At 34.3% G+C, this 17,153-nt stretch overlaps 1 protein-coding gene across 4 annotated transcripts in view; it reads left to right on the top strand.

The window, feature by feature from the left end:
- Positions 1–16,138, top strand: part of LOC145663300 (uncharacterized) — a 76,566-nt gene extending 60,428 nt beyond the window's left edge. For 3 of the 4 annotated variants that reach the window (XM_081729621.1, XM_081729622.1, XM_081729620.1), the window contains one exon: positions 14,537–16,138. In XM_081729621.1, coding sequence (XP_081585747.1) covers positions 14,537–15,419 — 883 coding nt within the window. In that variant the 3' untranslated portion in view covers positions 15,420–16,138. The remainder of the gene's footprint in view (positions 1–14,536) is intronic. The other variant, XM_081729623.1, reaches the window with a different exon arrangement.
- Positions 16,139–17,153: the final 1,015 nt, after the last annotated feature.

The following is a 17,153-nucleotide window of genomic DNA, read 5'->3' as shown; positions in this document are numbered from 1 at the left end:
ACCTGAGACATATGTCTAGAATGGAAAACAAAATAGACGACATTTGATAGAAAGTGTGAGATAAGAAAGAGAATGAAGAACGAAAATATTTAAGACTTTCAACTACAGTAACTGACTTGTGTAGGAAATGACTTCTTCATTTTACTCTCACTAAAACTTTACTTTATGCGCTTTTGTCTCTCTTGCGTTTAGGCAAGCTATAACCAATATTCAACCCTGTTTATATCATAATGGCGTGATCTACAGTTACGGTGGTGAAAAAGTACGTTTTGGTGATTAGGCATGGAGATTCACACTCTGATTAGCAACAAAATGTCAACGTTCTTTTTGTTTTCATCGTTTTCACCACGTAAAATTTAATTCACTCATATATTACATTTAAATAAATAAAACACACATAATAAAGGTTAATATATAATACTATTTTTCAGTAAGTGTTTCTTAGACGTAGAACATAGTAGTAACTTTTAACCACAGTTGTTGCGAAAAGTAATAGGTCATATTAGTTCACTAAGGGTTGAAGTACATAGTGGCTTTAGTGGGTCGTGGTGTGAAGTGGTGAATGTTACACGGGTGAAGTTTTCATCGACTCACTCTTTTCGGATACACACATCATCTTTTTAAATATGGAATATGTTTGACAATTTTCCAATATTTTCTTTATGTCCGATTAAAATGTTCAATAAAAATACAATACTATCCTTACACGTTCCAGTCGTGATAAGTAACGTTTTATGACTTTTTATAGATGACACTAAGGTTAATTCGCTAATAACTGATTGAACGTGTAATTCTAACCCTATTCTTTCCAGTCCTGATGATTCATTATTGCTAAGAGTAAATAGTAAACTTCACGACTGGAACGCTTATGATTAGGCATTAAGTATTCAGCCTTCTAACAGTCCTACGACTAATGAAATGTTTTCTCTATTTTTCTTCCACGTTTCTCGATCTCTGGTTTCCTCTTTTAACTACCAATATCATAATTTTAATTTCATCGATCCGTTATGTTTTTCTTGTTTCTACTTCACTCTTCCCTTCCATTTTTGCTTCTATGGTTGCATGAGGAGGAAAACCTCCTGTTCAAGATGTGTCCAAATCACGGCACATGGGTTGGTGACCAATGGTGTCTTCCTACGTGGAATGGCGGCTAATTATGCCAAATTTAGAATGTGTTTTATACGTTCAATTGGTTATTTTATTCATTGCAGAAATTATTTAGATTTTGAAATCTTACTTTTGTGCAATTTTACGTAGAAAATTCGCGTACTACTTAGAAATGCAATAAATTGTTCTGTACTCTGCGTCTGTAGTGTGTATTTCTGTGACTCAAGTATTATAGGTTTTCAAATGTTTAGTTTCTTCAATATTAATTCTAACGATAAAAAGTTGTGTAAATACTACTATGCGAATTTTTCCCCATTTATCTAGCTCTCTTTTCGTTCATTTGATTATTTTTAGTCATGTGTCAAATATTTTAACTTAGTGAACTCTTCTGTATTATTATTATTATTATTAAAATTAGTAGTAGTATTACTTACGTCGATATTTACGAACATGCTGGTCTCAAGTCGTTACCGTGTACTTATTGTACACATCTGCTATGAAATCAATTTCTTTACTTAACAGCAAAAAAATGTTTGACTCTTGTTGTGCTGATAGTTTTAGCCCCGGAGGTAGCACCACGTCATAAGTACAAACGTTCTTACTTATTCACCAACAAGTGTAGAAATCTAAATAACAAATATTATATCACTTACATTGAAATTCAGTAGGTATGATATTCAATAAAGAATGTAAAGGTAAGATCATTACATCATATTCTATTGATCTTATTAAATGCATAATAATTTGTTCCTTGACTGGCATAATCGTTACTTTAGTCAAATGAGATTTGTATTTATGAATATGCAATAGTTGGCATAATTTGAATTCAATTGGACCTAAAATTATCATATATGTCTTTTTCAACCAACCACACGTCTGAATGTCCTCTGAAAGTTAGATAGAAATCGGTGCCCTTGAATAACCGACGTATTTCTAAAACAGTTTCTTGTGTTTTATTAATTGCTTACAGTGTGAAGAACTACATAACTGTACTGTATTAGTAAATAATAAATAAAAATTTTAATATATCTGGAAACGATTTAAAAAATAAATGTATTACTTTATGAAAAACATTATCATAAGTGATTTAGTAATTTGTTATTTATTTATTTATTTTATTTATAAATACTTCTGTGTCTTGTCGGCATCTGCGCCCTTAGGCCAGTCACCTATGAGGGATATCGTTCTTCGGCGAACACAAAATCTGATGAAGAGATGAGAAGTAGCGCGTTGGACCTGCATTACCCTGGTGCCAGTGAGAAAAATTCACGAAAAACCGCACTTAGGATAGGTGGCCTGAAAAGACTGTTAACATCTTCGACCGAGAGTCACTATCTGGAATCGAATCTGGTACTGTTCGCACCAAAGTCAAGAGCGTTAGCTACTATGCTGCATGATATCACGAGTTACTCATTTAGTAGCTAAATCAGAGCGAAAAGTTAGAACTGATATTCTTTAAGTATTTTGACAAGCTACATAACACAGATGAAACTTCTTAATAACATTTTGTTTGTTTATTGATTTTCAGCGTTGTCAATTAAATGGAAAGGTTGAGTTTTTAAGTTGCAATTAAATTGTCAAAATAATTCTAAATCTGGAAATTGTCTGCACACTAACGATATCTATTGGCGATTGAGTGCCGCTGTGAAGTGTTAGGAATTAACGTTATTCACAGACTAACACTTCCATTTTATAGCAAGGATTTATTACATCAACGAACTTTGCTGAAGGAAATGAATTCAACTAACGGCAAAGATAATTTCGAAAAGCTTATGTTCAATTTTAGAGAAAAAAGGGCTTCATGCAGTGCTTGCGTTTATTTAAACAAAACAAGCTTATCGGAATTGAAAGTATGAGTGGAAACTGAAGAGATACACCGGTAAAAACCGTAATCTATTAAGGGTTAGGTACTTTATGTAATGGATTGTTTCTGGTGTTGGTTGAAAGTATTTTTTACCTCTACTATAATAATAATAATAATAATAATAATAATAATAATAATAATAATAATATTAATAATAATCATAATAATAATTATAATGTTATTCTATTCTAATCATTTTGTTATTTGCTTATTTCTTATTTCCTTGATTTGTGATTTGTAGAAGAAAATTTAGATATAAGAGTTGTCACCCTGTCTGAAAGTCTTCACCGTCGGAAGCGGATGTCGAGACTCAGCTGGAAGGGTTGAGAAGATCGAATTCCGTAACCTTGCAACCTTCTCAGATGCAGACATTACCTCTAATAAGCATGATAGAGTGAATTATGGCGAAGTGAACAGTGCAAATCATTTTGTGATTCAAGCAGAATACTGCCGTTTTGCGGCAGTGACAGTGCTAAAATATTTTACGACTCCGATGAAGTGTAATACCTTCAAAGAAGTCTTATTGTGAAACCAGACGTTCACAAAACAGTAATACAGATTAAGAACGATGCAGGGATCACCAGAAAAGAAAGATGATTATGCGTGATTCTCATTTGTACCATCTGGGAGATCCAGGAAGAGAGGAAAACAGATGAAATGTATTATGGGACACCAAGTGACAAAGACCTTATCCCAGTAGTAGATGAGGTCTTCGCATTAAGAGAAGCCGATTACCAGTTAACCTGACTGAAATAAAGCACTTTACAAGATTTAAAGGACAAACCAATTGACCCCTAGAGCCAACTTTCTTAGCGAGAGCTGAAGAAGCTGGCATTATGAAATTGTCCTATGAACAATTACTTCGAATAATGCCTCTAATATTTGATGACCCGGCGAGGAGTTGGTTCAAATTATAAAGAAAACCTTGGTCATCATATCAAAAGTTAGAGAATGCATTGATAGAGACTTTTCTATCTTCACAGGTTGTGGCAAGTAAATAGACTGTATGCAGAAATCATCAGTTCGGCCCTCGCAAATATCCTACTGTTAAGAAATCTGCTACACACAAATTCCAGCAATTCCAAGAATTACGTGCGAATACATCTGAACCTTATATTCTCTTGGACATCATGACAACCTTACCTTGGAAATACAGGTAGGTATTAGTCTTTTCACCGTTATATTCCTTTCCGAGAACTATGGAATAGTGAAGGAATTAGGAAGTTCGATGCAAGGGAAAAAAGTTATCAGACGATGAACAAGGCAGATCGAGTTACTCTTCAACAAGATATAAGATCTCATGAGAGAAACATGGGATCAAGGCACAAAAGGACGATCTCCGTGGAATGGTAGGAAGGATAGGAAAAGAAGATGGGAAAGCTCAACTGCAAACAAAACATCAAGAAGGTCCACTAAGGAATCAACTATTGAGACCCTCAGTCCAACTCTGGGATATAAGCCCAAATAAGAGTCCCGGAGTCGCACAGCGTTTTGAAAGTCTAACTGCGGCAACTACATGAGGTTATTACCAGGTGGCTCAGAAGCTAACTGTCGACATGATAGACGCATCGATAAAATTCCATATCGTCAGAATGTGGAAAAGGATTGGATTGCAACACAGATGTACATTATTTATTCTGCCCATACCACAAAGGGAGAAATAGAGTGTCGCAGTGATGTAGAAGATGAAGAAATAAGTCAAAATATTATACTTCAAGTACCTACTCGACAAGCAAGATAAACTGAGTTTAGTACCAATGCCTATTGGACAACGGCAGTGAAGTGTCTCTTATGTCTTGGGATGCATGAAGGCGCGCTAGCTACGATGTGGCGCACCCTCAATTGTTATGTGCCAGCGATGTATCATTGTCGATTTTGCAGGGAAAACGAAACGATTGTTAGGCCGATTGAGATATTGGTCTCAATGGCTGGTGTTAAAATTAACGTTAGGGTATTTGTCGTACGGCCGCTGAGTGTAGACATTTTGTTAGGCATTGATGCACTGAAGAAATTAGGCGCTGTTTTGAATTTCAGTGGTCCAACTCTTAGAATTCGAGGAGAGGATGTGAGTAAAATTGTCCGTATGCTAGTTCTTGTTCCAGTAGAACTACTGAAGGAAGTATTGAAGACTCTTACGTGATACAATACTTAAGGCCAGACAACAGAATATAGTTAATGCGGAAAAAAGGTTAAAGGCGTCACTCGATGAATTCAGTGAAATGTTACAAAACATAATGTACAATGTGATATATTTACATTTAACATAGATGTGAATACCCAAGATTCCATAGAAAGAAAAAACATCCTATTCCACTTAAGTATAGGCCTGAAGTTAGAGAAGAAACCAAAAATTGCGTGAAGCTGGAATTTTAAACGAAGTGTATCTACTTATTCTAGCCCCACATTAGTCGTTCGAAAGAAGTTGCAGACATAATCAGAATGTGTTTGGATGTGAGTGAAATGAATAAACATATCCGACTAAGACAGTTGAAGGAAGAAGTGATTAATACAATATTTAGTAAAACTAGGTATCGCAAGTTTTAGTCGAAATTGGATTTTCTTCAGTGTTACCGTGCAATAACATTACATCCTCATTCGCAACAATTCACAACGCAAAGAATGGGTTGTGCTGTACGGATACATCAATGCATCAGTACAACTGGCTACGACACTCCAAAGAATACTGCCAAAAGAGGAATTTGGTAAAGGATTCGCTAGATACGTATACTACATATATTTATCTCATGACAACTTTGATTGACATGTACAACAATTGAGAAGATTATTTGCATGTCTGAGAGAAGCCAATATTAACGTGAGTCTAAACAAGTTAGCTATATGTCGATCAACTCGGAAGTTCCTGGATACATTATCTCTCCAGTCAGTAGAGTAGGTTTCCGTGTCAGTAGCTCCGATAAGATCGTTACAACGATTCCTAGGTTGCCTTCAATATTTAACATAAGTTTTCGAGGAACGTGACCGGAGTTGCCGCTCCGCTTTATTCATTTTTTTAAAAAAAGGAAGAAAATAGAAGAGAGAAGAGACGAGTTACGATGTGGAGAGAAGAGTGTGAAGCAGCATGTATGAGGTTAAATCAAAGGATTTTCTAAAATGTGAAATTAAAACTGCCTGACATTAATCACGAGTTTATAATCAGGAGTTACGAATCCCATATTTCACTGCTCACCTCTTTAGAACAATAACAAGACGGAAAAATCAGAGTAATCCAATCCTGACGTATCGAAGGTGTGTATCCCAGAAACGCTTGTTCCAGTAATGTTAGCCTTACCATGAGCCAGAAGGGCACTGAGGAGTTGATCGGACCATCGTCACGATACAAGCCTTGTATTGGAGAAACCTACGACAAGAAATGAAATGTTACAATACTGATTACAGAAAATGTATGGATACCAAGATGACTATCGCCTTTTTGTAAAAACGATGAAATCAACTCATCCCACCAGGGTCAGACAAATTGTGTACATTGATTTTGTAGGACCATGGCCCCCATCAACCAATGGATACAGATATATATATACTAAATGTTTCAGAATCATTTACGCGATATTTGGTCACACATCCACATCTTAAAGCCAACACCTAGGCTATTATTTGGAGCTTGCTAGACTATTTTGAGCACTTAAACCGACCTGAAAGTTTCTTATGAGACAATGTTCCGGTTTTCCACACACACCTTTACTGAAAGGCGAATTTAGACATCAAGATACATTACACAACGAGGTACAGTTCGAGAAGTAACTTCTCTGCAAGGCAACACTTACACCTAAGACTCCTCCAAACCATAGATAACGATGGCTACTAGATGTATCAGTATCTTGAACCATGAGTTAGAATGATAAATAGCCATAATGTGTCAAGTTCGTTCGATGTATCTCCAGCATCTCTAATGCTAAATACAGATGACCATGTCTATATTTAACATTAGGTGATGGTCTTGTTATGAAATTTTTTGAACAGGAACTCAAGAAGGAATGTGACGACCCTAATTACCTCAAGGTGTGGCAAGAAAAGTTAGTGATGTCAGAGCAGAAGAAAATGAAATTGAAGAGAAGGAAGGACAGACGCAATTTGAAGCAACAAAAGGAGCGAGAGATCTAAACAAGGGATCTCGTATTCATAAAAGAGCATCATCTAGGTTAATATTCAAAAGCTAAGATAAAAATGTTCTTTAATATTTTTTGAGGCTGTACATATCTACATTTAATGATAAGGTACTTCCGCTTGTAAATCTTAATAATTGGAATACACTACCATTTGAGTCGCTGATAATTGTCGATTATGAAATCCGTCAGAACATATCAAGATAGAATGCGTTGAAAAAGCAAATCAACATATGGAAAACATCGTAAATACGAATTGAACAATTGAAAAGACATTGTTGCAACTTCAATCGGCTAAAGTTCGAGATTATCTAATATTTGCATTATTATATTATAAACAGTTGCGTAAGTTGATTATGAACTTCATCTATACCGCCAGGGTCCTCGAACGAATCTCGAGAAGTTCGGGACCATATATCGCCAGTCACAAAGGCGATAATATCAGTGATGTTGAGATTACAGATAGTTGAAAGTGATGGAAGTACCAACCTTGACAAGAAATAATTTCCCACACTCGAAACAGGAGAAAACAGGGGGTATTGAGAAAAAATTGTCGAAGCCAAGATAAAAGATAGTTGTGACAAATCTAGGCATATACACATTATCTGTTAACGCCAGAAGAAGACCTACAATGTTATATACCTGCAATAATAGTGTAAAATTGATATTGTGTATGCCGATATTTGTTCATATCAGTAATCATCGATTTATGCCGGTGTATTGCTACAGCCAGTAGTATATGTAAAGAAATGAATGATATTAAAACCACCCAACAGTAAAGGTGTGGAATATACAATAATATATCAAGATGATGACTGCATTCTTGATATTTACAATACTGTTGTATAAGTAAAGGTATTCAAATCAATATTAACTCATATCGGGTATTCTAAAAATGGCGCCCACGGACCACAGTACACTATTCTACAGGTGAAAATAAAGCGAAAATGCTATATGACCATTTGCCCTCCGCCGCTTCCTTCAACCGCTATGGAGAACTGTTCTTCTACTATGTGGCAACATTGTAGATTAAGTTTGAAACATCAGTTACTCTACGAATTCTTCACGTAGTTACATCGGTTATCGCCAGATGGAGTTATAGTTGACAGGTGCAGAGTAATGGAAATTACAATACATAATTCACAGCAGTAATATTGAGGGTATCTGGGGATTATATTAAATATACTAATTGGCTGATCGTCTGTTTCAGCGTTCTTCATTGGTAAATCCTTTCTCGATTGCAGAATAAGTTATTGCATGTACTTTTCCTTAGGCTAATAGACTTTGATATTACCGGCATTTCATAGCATCGTTGGCATTATATCGCCTAAGGAGTCACAACGAGTAATTTGTGTGTGTGTGTGTGTGTGTGTGTGTGTTTGTGTTACTCAACTTACGGAGCAAATAGACAGGCAATTCTCATCTTGGAAACTTCTTTAACATAATAACAGTAAAATGGATTTTAAAAAGTTCTAGTAGTGAAATACTGATCTTGTTAAATATGATTGTAGAAATTGAAGAAAACCTTTTTATTTTCTACATTACGAGTACAACAAGGATATACTTTCTGTGAAACAGAACCAAAAAATGTCGATCTTCAGAAATATTTCGACGTTGCAGAGGTGCCGGTTTTTGTAAATCAGTAGAGGTCTTTTAATTAACTTCAAGACCGAGAATCTCGGCTCGGGGTACGTATAATACTCAGGCTTATGGGAGAGTTTTTTCCCGGATAGTTTTCAGGTATAATTTTCGTCCATGCCAAGCAGTGCTTGTATGCATTATTATAGTCATAATTATGTGTATCTTGAGACAATCCATTCATTCAGTTCTAATGACTCTTTGACACCGTCTGTTTTTGTTCCGTAGTGATCTTAATCACATTTTCATATATATATATTTCCCGACATTAGGCAGAAATACAAGCATCACTACCCACAGAAAAATAAATTTTGTCAATTTATAGTACTATACGACGTATTAGTTGCCTTTTTATAAATTTTTTAGGAGAAAGAAATGATTGTGTGAATGGAATGCAACAAGTTTTAATTTTCCGTTTTCTTGTATTTGAATACCACGAACATTTTCGTAAGGAGTAGTGTATATATCTGGTAATATTTTCTGTATTTTAATTTTCGTTTCACTTCGTTGTAAACCTCTATTAATACATTAGTAAAGTAAGTTTATTATCTCAAGTTCCAATGCCTATAATTATCTAATAATATAATGTACATGAGTAATGAACATATTCTTTGGTGTGATAGGTTATGGCTGAATTTAATATTTATATGTGTTGAAGAGTAACTTTAGTTCAGCATTTCTGTCATACACCAAAATAGCATTTTACACATGCATACATACCAGTTGTGGTGTTTATTGTGTGGTAACTGCACTCCGAAACGAAATATATTCATACAATTTTAATGGAGTAGGTATCATATATTTTTATGTTAATGCAAATATTTGGAGTAATACATTTTCAAAAATATGCTCATGGAATAATCAATCGTTTTTCCTCTGTTCTTGATTAGCACTGTTCGTTACATTTAAAAGTAAATTAATAATTAATACAATCAGGAACTGGAAAATTGCATCATTTAAAATGAAAATTATTAAAATACTTTGTTTGCCCGAAGAAGTTTCTTAAGTCTTATGGTACAAGAACCTCTACAATGTAAAGCGTTGCACATTGACTTGTACACAAATCTAGAAGAAATGGACTCAAATGGAATATAGGGTGTGCATAACGATCTAAGTCATCAGCTGCAAGTAGTGGTTAATGAGCTCAATGCTGTAAAAGAGAATGAAGAACTGAAAATTCAGTTGGGCTGCGATCAGTGAAGTCTTTGACAAATTAGAAATTTAATCAAGAAGAAATAATTTATTATTTCGTAACATTGGCGAGTGCGAAAGTGCGGAAACTTGGGAAGAATCTGAGAAACGTGTTATAAAGTGTGTCACAGAGCAATTGAAAGTGGATCTGAACGCGAGTGAAATAGAAAGAGCCCATCGTCTAGTCCGCGGACATAACAGACCCATCATTCTAAATTTCTCGTCCTAAAAGAAGAATCTAATATTAAAAAATCACATCATGCTAAGAGAATCCGTGTCTCAATTACAGAAGATTTCTCTGCCTCAGTTCGTCAAATTCGCAAAGAGCTATCTGTCTTCATGTGGGATGCGCGTTCGAAAAGCGACCATGCGAAGCTTCAGTATAACAGGTTAATAGTAAATAATAAGGCGTTTACCCGTCAAGAACTGCAACAAAATAGTGAGACACCATCAAACAGGATGAAATTCCAAAGAAGTGAATACAGAATTAGGAACACTGCCAGTGCTTAGCGAAACCCCGATTTCAGTGATTGCACACACCTGTGCAGAAATTCTATCGTCCGATAACAAAAGAGGAAGGAACGTCACCTGGGCGACCTTGCCGCACCCACTGAGAAGCAGTGTGATTAACAAAGGAATACAATGGAACATCTTGTAAGTTACCTAAATCTGATCTCGAAGAAATGTGTTTGTGTAGTTCAAAAATAGCAACTGGACTTACAAATAATAAAGACTCTCTAAAAGTACTGTATCAAAATGCTCGTAGCGTACATGTTCGAATATGTGATTTCTTTTGCTGTGTATTAACTAACAGTTATGGGCTAATTGCAATCACTGGTACATGGATTAACGAATCTCATTATGATTCTGACTTATTTGATAACAGATATACTGTGTTGAGAGAAGGCAGAAACTCTGTCAAGACTTGTAAGACATGGGGTAGTGATCTTATTGCAGGCCTAACTAAGTATTGTTCTTATTGGACAGGTGTGATGATAATTATGACTGCTTGATTGCAAAAATAAACTGTAAGGGAAAAACCATATATATTTGTGTTTTGTACTTCTCACTGGAATCTAATATTGAATTGTATAATGATTTATTCATTCGCCTTGAAATTAATTGTCCTCAAGGCTGTCCTGTACTACTTGATTGGTGATTTCAATTTACCGGAAAAAATGGTACGGGATTTAGTTATAAGCAAACTCTAAAGGATGTAAGAATTTGTATCAATTTATGTCGTATTACAATATGCAATCATTAAATAATGTGACGAACAAAAATAACCGTACATTAGATGTGGTTATGTCTAATATAACTAATATAGAAGTCAATAGGAAATATTATCCAGTAATTCTAGAAGTTGTACACCATCCATCCTTAGTAATAAACATCATGCAGCAGGGGACTGCGAAGATTTTTTTTTTTAAAAAGTGATATATCAATATAATTTTAGGTAAGCTTATTTCTTAGGGTTGTATCTTGAATTCTCGTCTATTGACTAGAAATGACTAAAGAATTATGAAACAAACCAATGACCTGGTTAATAATCTCAATTATATTATTTATAGTATATTTGACAAGTGCGTGCCACATAAAAACAACTCAAGAACAGCATATCCATGCTGGCTTACAAATAAAATTATCAAAAAAAAAAAAAAATTAAAATGAAAGCAATATATCATAAAAAATACAAATGTAAGAAAGGAGTAAATTATCTCAATAAATTCAGTTAATTATGTATGGAAATAAAGAAACATTAATCTGACATACAGAGTGTTCATACAAGATCCTGAAAATATCAATAATAATAATACTAATGAATTGTGGAACTTTAAAAAAATAAGACTAAGCATCTTTCTGGGGGAAAATTATGGGGGATGTGAAGTTTATCATAATGATGAAATAGCCAGTGCTTTTGCACAGTGTTTCTCATCAGTATATGTGCCAGATACAGGTGTCACTGATATTCCTATAAACAATATTAACTTATGTAAATAAAAAACTGGAGTCACTTAGCATTGAGGAAATCATTCAATCTGAAGTAGAAATGGCAATCAAATACTTAAAGCCCAGAAGTGCTGTTGGTCGTGATGGAATACCTCCATATACTATAAAGAGTTGTATTGATGCATTTACATATCCACTAAGGATTGCATTCAACCTCGCTAAGAAACATGCGTTTTTCCAGATAAATCATCTATAGTGTGGCCAATACGAAAAACCAATATTAAACATGAAAAAAATAACTACCGGCCTATATCAATTTTACCTAATTTTGCAAAGATACTTGAGCAACTCCTATACCGACGGATAATTAGCCACATCCAACCCGTAATCTCACCATATCAACAAAGCTTTATTCCACACAAATCAAAAACAAACCTTCCACTTATCACTGACTTTATAGCAAATTCGTTAGGTGTAGGATGTCAGGTTGATGTAATATATATAGATTTTTGGAAAACCGTTTCACAGAGTTAATCACAGGTATTATTGCATAGGCTAGGTGAATATAATTTCTCCCTCTATCAAGTTCTTTTCATTATATTTAAATAATCAAAAACAAACCGTTGTCTACGAAGAATATAAATCAACTGATTATATTGCATATTCTGGAATTCCCCAGGGCTCTAATCTAAGTCACTTACTGTTCCTTTTATTCATTGACGATCTCCCTGATCATATATTATTAAGTAACAAATTGCTTCTTGCTAACGACATCAAAATGTACGGTAGGATAAAGACCATCCATAACTGTGTTAATTTACAGCGTGACATGGAAAATATTGCAAATTGGTGGGCTCTTTAAAAACTTAACGTAAACATAAACAAATGTAACATTTCATCTTTTACCAGAAACAAGTCAAAGGTTAATTGTTCAATGAATCAGATCGTACTAAAATAGTTTAAATTCAGTCAAAGAACTTGGAGTTATATTTGATAGGAAACTGACATTTAATAACCAAATAGAGAACATAGTTAATGAATCTCTCAAGAGGTTAGGACTCATAATTAGAACTGGAAAGAAATTTAACAATAGTACCACAGTAATAAAAATGTATTATTCCAGTGTTTGATAAAAAGGGGATGTGCTGCTCTTATTTGAAACCCATCACAACAGCAACATCGAGACCACCTGGAAAATATCCATATTATGAAAATTATCTAACATTAAGAGCCTGCCTTACTAAAAATAATACAAAATTTACCATTTTTCTCTTGCTTGTTTATTCATCAATGCAAGGAGATAATGGAATAATAGTTGTATTTAGTTTGTAACAAACAAAATAGTTTTAACATACAGTTATTAAAACTAAATAATAATGTTAATTAAAAAGTAGTTCGCAAGAAACCAAAACAACATGATACGTAATCAAATGCAGTTGAGTTTCTTTTTCTACTCGCTGTCTTAACTTAGATTTTACGGAAATTTTTTTCTGACAACACTGTAATTTCTATGGATGGCAACACTGAATATTCTTCAGGTTCATATTTTCTGTTGTAGAATAGCATTATTTATGATTGTGGTAACTTACATTTCATTATCTCCTTTCACTGCTGAATAATCAAGCAAAAGAAAAATGGTAAATTTCGTATTTTTTTAGTAAGGCAGGCTCTTAATAGACAACTTCTGTATCCCTACACTTGAACAAAGGCGAAATGTGGTAAATATGATTTTCCTCCATAAAATAGTGCAAAAGAAGTTTAATTGTACGGATTTCATATCAGCACTAAATTTTCAATACCCGACACTTACATGTGGTCCTAATAACTCTGATAATTGAAATTGCCAGTATGGAGAATATGCTCTACTTAAAACAAAATATATACAAAACTCCAAAAATTGACATGTAATATGAAGGGTGTGTTTAAGAAAACTATTGCAAATGTATTATGTGTTACACCTACACTATAATTGGGCATTAAGTTCTACGTTCTTCATGAAGTTTTATGTCGTAAAAGGACCTAAGTATGTATCACATTTAACCACGACGTCTTACATAACAATGAACATGAAGAACGTAATGTGGATTAATATTTAATATATCAAGGCAATCCAAGGATATTAAAAACACCAGCAGTTATTGTTATACTGCTTTAAATGACGTATTTGCAAAATTTTGAAAGCTATCCTTTGTTTCCTTGTCGTTATCGTACAGAATCTGGTAGTTGTAATTGTAACAAGTTCTCGTATTTACCCAATTTTCTGGCACAGAAATAAAAAACACATTTCATAAACATATTTATTGACTTTCTACGCCCATTTTCACCTATCAAGCCATGTTCATTCCATACTGCAACAGGTGTACTTTCATATGTTTTTGAGTTAAATCTGATTCGGAATTTTTAACTGAAAACACAAATACAGATATTGAAACCCAGAGCATTCAAGTCTTTCTAGCCCTGAATACTACTAATAAATTTCCATACTTCTACAACACTTCATGGAATAGCTCAGTGATAAGAGATTTCAATTTATCACGTAACACAAAGTGCGAGTGTGTAAGTACCTCTCATATTTTAGATGAAAAATAAATATTTTCCTACTATTGTACTTATGCCAGTGTTTGTATTTTTCTGGAATTTCTATTTCGTGTTTATTGATTTTTAGTTGCAGATATGATAAACATACTCTTTCGAGAGGCATAATTACACGAAAGGAAAAACTTTCCCATTCAGATGACAACTCTCGTACTAGCAAGAAAAACTACAAAGGATTTCCACGATTACATTTATCAACTCAAATGTTAATACATAGAGGTGGAAAACATCATAAGTGCCCAGAATGTGGGAAGGGATATATTTTCAAATCTGGTCTTCAAAATCACATGTTCACACATGCATGTGAAAAACCTCATAAGTGCCAAGAGTGTGGAAAGGCATTTATTTCAAAATCTCATTTGAAATACCACATATTCAAACATACAGGTGAAAAACCTCATAAGTGCCAAGAGTGTGGAAAGGCATTTATTTCAAAATCTAATTTGAAACAACACATATTTACACATACAAAAGAAAAACTTCATAAATGCCAACAGTGCGGAAAAGAATTTACTCAAAGTTCAAATATGGCAGCGCACATGTTAATACATACAGGTGAAAAAGCTCATAAGTGCCAAGAGTGTGGAAAGGGATTTATTTCAAAGTCTGCTTTGAAAAGACACATATTTACGCATACAGGAGAAAAACTCCATAAATGCCAAGAGTGCGGAAAAAAATTTACTCATAGTTCAAATCTGGCAACGCACATGTTAATACATACAGGTGAAAAGCCTCATAAATGCCAAGAGTGTGGAAAGGGATTTATTTCAAAATCTCATTTGAAATACCACATATTCAAACATATAGGTGAAAAACCTTTTAAATGCCAGGAGTGTGGAAAAGTTTTTATTATAAAGTCACAATTGGCTAATCACATGCTCACGCATACAAGAGAAAAACTTCATAAATGCCAAGAGTGCGGACAAGGATTTACTCTAAATTCAAATTGGTAACGCAAATGTTAATACGTACCAGTGTGAAATCTCATAAGGGGCAAGAGTGTGGAAAGGGACTTATATCAAAATATGATGTGGTAAAACATGTTTAAAGACAGGTGAAAAGCCTGATCAATGCCATAAGTGTGGTAAAGGATTACAAAAATGTCGAGATTAGCTAAACACATATTTACGTATACAAGTCAAAAGCGTGTAAAATACCTTAAATGTTGAAAGGATTTATTAATTTGGCAACACATATGTTAATGCATATGTGTGAAAAACAAAAGCGTACAAAGAGTGCGGAAAGGGATTTATTTCAAAATAGGAGCTGGTAAAACATGTTACACATGAAATTGAAAAATTCACAAATGCGAAGAGTATAGTAAGGACTTTATTAAAATAACACTGGCAGAAATGTTCATACATACGAGTAAAAAACTTAATAAATGCCAAAAATGTTGAAAGTGATTTATTAACAAATCAGATTTGTTAAAACATGTAGATGCATACAAGTGAAAGGCCTCGTATGTGTCAAGAATTTGTAAAGAGGTTTTGAAAAGTTTCATCTTGGTAACAGATTAGTTCACACGTACAAGTGTAGAACCTCATAAATGTCAAGTTTGCCGTGGCTTCCGAATATAAAAGCAGAAAGTCTTCGTAAATAGGACTTTTCGTACTGTAATAAATGTCTACCAAAAGCCAAGTAAACTCAAATAAAACTATTTTTTATCAAATTTTAGTCTGTGGAGATACCTTTTCTGCATTAATCCCTGTTCTGGTTACAGTATTGACTTTTGAAGAACCGGATGCAATCAGCGAACGACCGAGTTTCCTGGGATACGAACCGTTTTCAGACTTCAGCTCCGTCTCGCAAGCAACTTTGGAAAGCACTGATCTTTTCAAAATCTGAAATAGGGTATGTCCTACAACGTATATAATTACTTAGGAAAATTCTAACTGCACCATGTCCAACTTCCCCTGAAAACAGGGGAAATCCCTAAGCTTATACTTTTAAGACTATTGGTAACAGGTTGACTCGAGAACCTAAACCAATCAGAACACTTGCCAACGACTTGAATCAAACATTATAGAAGTGTTTAAGGCTCTTGACATGATGTATTACTACAAAACTTCCCGTAACCAGATTCATTTAGCAAAGGATATCAACAAGTCGAATAACTTGAAGTCCAATTAGACATGGTAGCTATTGAAGTATTGCTATTACCGAAAATTAATACAGTATTTCAAACAGTACTCACAAATGTGTCCGAATTAAAAGTAGACTTCGCTAACGGCACACTAGAATTAAGTTTCAGAAGAGAATAAGTATCATATGTTGAGCTAACACTACAAGGTAAAGTCATGGTGAAATGTCGCCAAAAAACTGTATGTGTCTATCTTTAGCCCAATCTTATCAACACTTAACTCGGGATGCTGGCAATCCTTATAGGACTGGATACGATGGTAACAAGCGCAACGGAAGAAAGGAGGCAAAACTTCAAAAGAAAAGAAAAGATCAGGACCAAGATTTTGTCCGCAGAAAATGCTGCTCGAATAGAGGAAAAAAAATTCTTGAATCAAGCAAATCTCAAAACTGTACTTCGAAGAAAACAGTCAATCAGTGTAATATCATTTCGATTACCTTCTCAAATTAAGCTGGTGTTCAAAGATTACGTAATGTTCAAAGCAACTTGCTTGAACTATACATTTATTGTCTTCTTTATCACAGCATGAATTTGTCGTTCACGA

This window comes from Thermobia domestica, chromosome 1, assembly GCF_964235325.1.
Source record: "Thermobia domestica chromosome 1, izTheDome1.hap1.1, whole genome shotgun sequence".
NCBI classification, from domain to species: domain Eukaryota; kingdom Metazoa; phylum Arthropoda; class Insecta; order Zygentoma; family Lepismatidae; genus Thermobia; species Thermobia domestica.
This window is presented reverse-complemented; position numbering and strand designations above follow the sequence as displayed.